This window comes from Condylura cristata, unplaced genomic scaffold (assembly GCF_000260355.1).
Source record: "Condylura cristata isolate star-nosed mole 26May11 unplaced genomic scaffold, ConCri1.0 scaffold00013, whole genome shotgun sequence".
Classification (NCBI taxonomy): domain Eukaryota; kingdom Metazoa; phylum Chordata; class Mammalia; order Eulipotyphla; family Talpidae; genus Condylura; species Condylura cristata.
This window is the reverse complement of record NW_004567114.1, coordinates 2,384,140-2,391,103: the sequence shown is the minus strand read 5'-3', so window position 1 is coordinate 2,391,103 and position 6,964 is coordinate 2,384,140. Positions and strand designations below refer to the sequence as shown.

Here is a 6,964-nt window from a genome sequence, read left to right as displayed (position 1 = left end):
GGACACTGGCGAAGGGGCCTCCTACACCTCGCTGAGGACTCCCTGAGCACACACTCGTCTGAGGTGACAGAAGGGGACCCTCGTCCGCCGCTTGGCCTCCAGCCGGCCCGGCCTGCGGTGATGTCTGGCTGTGTTTCCGCAGGTGTGGAACGCCGTGGACTCAGGGAGCTGCCTGCAGACCTACCACCTGCACAGCGAGGCGGTGCGGGCCGCCCGCTGGTCCCCCTGCGGCCGGCGCATCCTCAGCGGCGGCTTCGACTCCACCCTGCGCCTGACAGACCTCGAGACAGGTGTGTTTCTCTGTGTCACGACGCCAGGGCCCTCCTCTCAGCGCGGGCACCGGGGTGGGCTTTCCTGTCGGGGAGGCGTCTCTGTGGGGAGCCACAGGCCCGTGGGGGCGGGGCCGCAGGACAGGCTGGTGCGGGCAGAGTGTGTCCAAGCCTTTTGCCTGGGGGTTTTGTTCGTTTTGTTTTTTTAAAGATTTCTTTATACAGGCAGAACTGGGGTACAGGCCAGAGGTTCAGGGGCGGTGAGAGGATTCACCAGAGACAGAGTAGGGAGCAGAACAGGCCGACTGACGAAGCCCACTGCTGTGGGGGGCAGCAGGTGGGTCAGGAGAGGTCTGCCGAGCCCTGTGGGTCACCTCCGGCCAGGATCGAACTCATGCGGAAGTGGCTGTGATAGCTTCATGCTGCATTTTTTTTTTTAAAGATTTATTTATTCGTATAGAACTGGGGTACAGGCCAGAGATGCGGAGGGTGAGAGGATTCACCAGAGACAGAGCGTGGTACAGAACAGGCAGATCAACAAAGTACACTGCTGAGGGGAGCAGCGGGCGGGTCAGGAGGGGTCTGCCGCGCCATGTGGTCACCTCCGGGGCAAGTGAATCGACCTCATGAGGAAGTGGCTTAAGCTTCCTTGTGCTGTGCTTTAACCCGCTGCGCCACCAGGGAGGGCCCTCATGCTGCATTTTAACCTGTTGTGCCCTGCCTGCTGCCTGGGGGTTTAGAGTGGGCCAGCTGCCTGAGGGTGCCCCAGCCCCAAGCTGTGGGGCTGGATAAAGACCGGATAAAGAGGCAGCTTTTTAATCAACCTCTGACATGCAATTTGTAGTGAAACTGAGTTCGCTCTGTCAGTCCTTTGGGTGGGAGCAGTGCAGAATTCCCGTCAGTGCTCTGTGGCTGAAGGGCCTACGGAGTGACCCCAGCTCCTCAGGGAAGTCCCCAAACGAGTTCTGCTTTAATGCCCATGCTGAAGGGGCTTTTGGGTAAGATAGGTTCACCTGGGCTTGTCGTAGGGGGCCCTTGGTGGCGAGGAGAAGGAGAGGGGGTCAAGGAGGGTGGTCTCCCGCCCTGGCAGTCCTGAACACTGGGGGTGCGGGCCAGCAGGAGCCGCACTCGATCCAGCCAGGGAGCAGCTTCTGGGCACTGGGAGCAAGTGCAGGAGGGAGCGAGGGATGCCCAGGGCGCTCTCCCCAGTTGCGGTGCGGTTCGTGCCTTGAGTGTCCCCTCTGGGCCGCCAGGGGTGGCGTGCAGCGCCCCGGTGGAGCCTCAGGAGCTGAGTGGGGCTGATGGAAGACTGAGGGTGTGTTGCCACCGTGGTGCGCGGCCCTGCAGGTTCCATCCCGAGCCTCAGGCCGGTCCCCCGCTGCTGGCCGCGGCCCCCACTGTCCGGGCCAGGGGACCGAGGCTCAGGAGCGTGAGTCCTGGCAAGTGAGAGTTGGAGCCACGTCTTGGCTGGTCCTGACTGTGAGCGGTCTGCTGCACGGTGCCATGGCCTGCGAGCCCCGCAGGGCCCGAGAGGCCGGGCTCAGGATGCTGGGCACCGTGGGGTGACGGTGCTGAAGCAGCAGGTTCTGTCCCGAGCGCCGCCCTGTGCTGAGCCCGCTCCTCCAGCCTGGCAGCCGGGCCTCATCTAGGCCCCACGCGCCTCCCCGCCGCGTCACCCAGATCCTCTCATGTGGCCAGATGTGCACAGGCCTGCCAGCCCCTCACCTGGCCGCCGTGCTCCACTGTGTGCATGTGCGGGGCTGGAGACAGGTGAGCGTGCCAGGGATGCGCCCTGGAGAGGCTCGTGTCGGGGAGCAGCTGTGAGGGAGGAGTCCAGCCCAGGTGACCGGGCAAGACCCGGGAACTCTAAGAACACCTCGCCTGGGAAATCAAGGCAGACTTCCCAGAGGAAGTGAGATGCAGCCTGAGGCAGGACTTGGGGGCAGAGTCTGGGTGGAGGGGTGTTGCTGACAGGAAGAGGATGGGCTCCTCAGGGGGGGGATTGTGACTGGGGGGGATTGTGGAAAGGGGGTGCAGGCAGCTGGGGGAGGGGAGGGGGCAGGCACGTGGAGCCATCAGTGGCTCCTGCTTGTGGGTCAGCATTTCCCAGGCACACCCCCGCCCCCGGTCACTGAGTTCCTGTGGGGACGCTGCACTCACCTGGTGTGAGGGAGTAAGGCTGCTGGATTCATCAAGTGCAGATTCACCTGAGCACAGTGAAGGCTTCTCAGTGCCTCGGTGCACACGTGGAGGGTGCCGGGGCATTTCAGATGGAGAACTGGGGACGGCAGGTGCCGGGCTGTTGCTGGAGCAGAAGGGAATCAGCACGTCTCCTTGGGAGCTTTGACCAGAGCCTGGGTGGGCGGGGGGAGGGGCGGCGGACCTGTCAGGCTGGTGCCTCCATTGTGGTGTTGGGGGCACAGGGAAGGTGCAACTCCTGCCTCAGGGCTTTGCCACCCGGTGGGGTGCTTGCCCACGCCACACCCTGCTGCCCAATACCAACCCCTCCTTGGAAGGCCCATGTGCAAATGAGCGCCTGCTGTGTGCAGGGCCCAGAGCTGGGGCGACAGGGACCTCAAGGCTGGGGCTTGCTGTTCCTGTGTCCATCTCTCTGGCCAGTGTGGGCGCTCCTTGAGTGAGGGGGCCTGTCCTTCCGGGCCTGCTTCTCCAGCCCCGGGCCGTGGTGGGTGCTGAACTGGGAGTAGAGGCAGAGCTGAGGTTGCATCCTCCTGGGCAGGGAAGCCGGTCAGTCTCCCACCTTGTCCTCACCCGGCCTGGCCCCGGCTGTGCTGGGGACCCCTTGGCGGGGGTTGGGGGAGCTTGTGCAGTCCCGGGGGCTCCCGGCAGGGTTTGACTCGTCTCGTCCTTTCTCAGCCCCGAGTCTGAGCTCCCTTTCCACTTGATCTGCCTTTTTCCGCCCTTGGTGATTTGGCTTTTTCATTTCAATCTAATTTAGAACTCCCTGCCAGGAGAAGGCCGCGCAGGGCGTTCTCACCGCGGTGCTCTGGGAATTAGTCACTCGGCTCCCATTGTCGCTAATGGGAATTTGGCGCCAAGGCCGTTTATCCCGGTGTCCTCAATCAATACAGCTAAAAATCTGTGGATTCGAAAACGTCAATACCCAGCCTGAAATATGGGGGGCCAGCAACATTTCATCTCGTTAATTTATAGTTCTGACGGGCTGTTGGCTTATAGAACAGCCATGAATCAACACTTAAATAAAATCTGCTCGCAGATTAATTATTTTTGATGCTCCCGTTTCGGGCCGTAATCTTCCTAACAGAATGTCTCTGGTGCATCAGGCGGCGCTGGCCTTGGGGCCTGGCTGCCCCGCCAGACCCGTGTCGCCGTCCGCCTCTGAGTCAGCTGTCCTGGTGCCCAGTCAGGCCTTCCCCTCAGAATCCCTGTCAAGCTGGTGTGTTCTAAGTGCTGCTGGCTTCTTGAAGACTCTACCCCTCCTGGCAGTCCCCGTTGAGGTCGGGGGTGGGGTGGGGGGCGGGGGAGGTACCTGGCCTCTTGCTTGTATTTGTGTGTGGCTGCAAAGATGGGGCCTCCCTGAGGCCCTGGGAGCTGGCCTCGCAGGACTCCCTGCCCTCCCTGTGCCCTCGTCAGCTCTCCTGGTGCACCCCCCATCCTGGACACCCCGTCAAGGCTCCTGGCCCCGCTTCCAGGTGCCCGAGGCAGCACTGTGGTCAGGAGCACGAAGGCCACCTTGCAGGTCTCCGTCCTCCTCGAGCTGAGTGACCACATTGGGGTCCCTGCTGGTGGGGCTGTGGAGGTGAATGGCTGAGTGGCCAGCACAGGCTAGGAATGCCATGCCCCTTCTCTCTGGCACTGCTGCCCTCGGAGACCCTTCCAGGAGGTAGGAGGTGGTTCCTGCTGAGTGTCTAGAGGGCCTGGAACAGGCTGGGCCACTTGCCCAAAGTGGGCACACAGTCCAAGCACCCGCAGCGGCCTCCCCAAAGCCAGGTGCCCGGCCTCCGAGTGGGGCCTGGGGCAGACTGGAAGGGAGGCCAGTCCTTTGCGGCTCCTCCAGCCCCTCCAGACAAGGGGGCCTGGGGCGCACAGGCAGCTTCCTAAGGGTGCCTTCCTGTGCCCCCTGTTCGGAGTGGGTGCACAGACTCCCCGCAGCTTCGCCTACGCGCCCCAGCGTGCCAGGCGCCCTCTGCAGTCAGGGCTCGTCTGTGCCGCCTCACTCAGCTGCCCTGCCTGGGCCCCTCTCTGCTCTCCATGTCTCTGTGTCTTGCGGCGGGGTTACGGTGCTTGGAAATGAGTGGCCAGTTGGGACTGGACCCTTCAATGACCATTTCCTTGGTTTTCCCGGAAGCCCTATGAGGTGTTCTGGGCTTCCATGTCTTGATGCGACCCCTTGCAGCTGCCACTAGGGGTCGGGGGGTTCATGCAGATCGCCCAGCATTCCGGACTGTGGCTTGGCCTGTCCCAGCTGTGATGAGAGGGGGTGCAGACCCTTTATTCTTACCTACTTGTCTCCACCCTGACCCAGTGGGGGGACTTGAGTGAGGCCACGTAGCCAGCAGCAACCGCGGGGATCCAGGCCTGGCCAGTGAGGCTGCTGAGGCCCTGACTGCGGGCGCCTGGCCACAGCCATTGCCCTGCCGGCCAGGAGCGGCTTGCTAAGCTGACTTCTGGGTAGCCACTTGGCTGTCATCTGGTCAGCTCCTCACCTGGGAAGAAGGTGTGCCCAGGCCCATCTTGACTGACCCCTCTGCTTAAGTGGAGGACGCCTCTGTGGCTGCTGAGGGTCGCTGCTCTGCAGAAGCATCAGCCCTAAGGATTCTAGAACACCTCATGCAGGAATGGGGAGAAGTGTCCAGATTAAACCCTGGTGAGGAGTCCCAGGGGCTCACGGGCTTGGGGAAAGGCCCCCTTGTCGGACACTCCCCCTGGCCCTCCTTGCAGAAGGGCCTGCCCAGCCCAGTCTGGGCTCTCGTGCCCCTTGGTGGTGTCCCAGCCCATCTCAGAGGGACTTGAGAAGGTGTCCTGTGGTGCTGTGAGGCCAGAAGTCAGTTCCCGGCAGCGCCGGGGGCACCGCGGGCCTCCTGCCCCTGGCGTGGGCCTGAGCGCTGCCAGGTGGCTCGTCCCTCTGGTTTGGGATGGCGGCCCTAGGTCTGGGCAGGGGGGCTCTGAGGAGCCTTGGAGCCAGCGAGCCGACCGGTCCCCTGGCTGTGCCCCGTCAGTGCCCCTCGCCTGGCTTGCCTGCAGGCGGCGACTGGCGTCCCGGGGCCGAGGCTGCGGGCACCCATCCCTCCGCCTCGCCGGGGGCGGCGCAGCCGACATGCGTGGGTCTGAGCCCACCACAGCGGCCGTGCGCCCCGGGACCCCTGGCTACCCCATGTCCCGGCTCTGACTCACAGGGTTTGATTGGAACATCGTCAGCACCGGTTCTTGTTAACTTTGAGTCAGGACGGCTGAGTTTACAGCTGGCTGAATACCGCCCAGAGGATGTCCGATATCGATTTTAGTGGGATGAGTCACACGCCGCCTGCCAGGGAATGCACGCTCCATCACCGAGCCGCCAGCATCCGCCCTCCCTGTCAGCTCCTCACTAGCGTTCGTGATTCTGGACATGAACAAAGAGCTAAGGAGAAGGAAAGGTCACGCGCGCTCTGGGCAGGCGGGCGGCTCCGGGAGCCGGGCTCTGGGGGAGGCGGCCTCTGGGAGGCGGCCCAGCCTGCCGCGTCCTTGGGGCGCCCGGCTCCCATGGCCCCAGTTGTGCAAAGTGCTGTTCTACCGGCCTCGCAGGCTGCCAGGCCTGGGGCGCAGCGCCACCCCCAGGGGTGGGCACGCGTGTTTCCTCCTTCCCGAGGCCCCACGCGTGGCTTGCACCCGGCCGGAATTGGGTGTCCTGGGAAGTGGGCTCGGGCAGACGTGCTGAGCGCCCCCATCGGTGTGCACACAGGCAGAGGCCCAGCCGTGCTTGCACACTCGGGCGGGGGCAGGACGGCTCCCTGAGCGAGGAGGGGGGCGCCGCACTCCTCCCGCCCCCACGTGGCGCGGTGAGGCAGGCCTTGACCGCTGGGCCGCACCAGCGGCTCCTGTCCGTGTCCTCCCTTAGGTGTCCAGGATCTTACGAAAAACTTAAAACCTTTGAATTCTGAGTCCTCAAGATAAAAACATGCAGCAAAAGCCTAGTCACTGTAGGCTAAAGTAGGAAGACGAAGCTGCCGCTTGTTCGTTCCCTGGAACATTTTAGTACTTAAAACAGAGACTCTGGGGGCTCGAGGAAGAGGCTCGCTCCGGGACAGATCGCGTTTTGGCAGGAAAGCTTCAGTCACTCTCTCCAGCAACTCGGCCTCCACTCTTCTCTTCTCATCTTCCCCGATCGCTGGCAGCACTGAATCCCTGCATCCTTTGAACAAAAGATGGAAAATTCTGCCATTTTTGAAATCAGCTCCGGTGGCGCGCCACAGCCCTGGGAAGGAGCGAGGGAAGGATGTTCCCCAGGCAGGCTTGTGCCATTCTGCAGGCTTATGCCGTTCTGGACTTGAGACGGTGTGGGATCCCAAGGAGCACAGAGCGGCCAGGAGCTGTGGCTGCCTGCGGAGACTTCTAGCCGCAGGGCCTTCTTGGTGGTGGCCTTGGCCAGCCGCTCGCTCCTTTTGCCCAGAGAACCTGGCGGTGGTCCCCTTCCGCAGGCCCCAGGTGGGCCCCCAGCCGCTCGGCCAGCGAGCGTC

The 6,964-nt window shown here is 63.3% G+C and overlaps 1 protein-coding gene across 2 annotated transcripts in view; it reads left to right on the top strand.

Moving 5' to 3' along the window:
- WDR25 (WD repeat domain 25) overlaps positions 1-6,964 on the top strand; it is a 104,448-nt gene that overhangs the window by 66,624 nt on the left and 30,860 nt on the right. For both annotated transcript variants that reach the window (XM_012724322.1, XM_004681575.2), the window contains exon 3: positions 143-290. In XM_012724322.1, the coding sequence (XP_012579776.1) occupies positions 143-290 (148 nt within the window). The remainder of the gene's footprint in view (positions 1-142; positions 291-6,964) is intronic.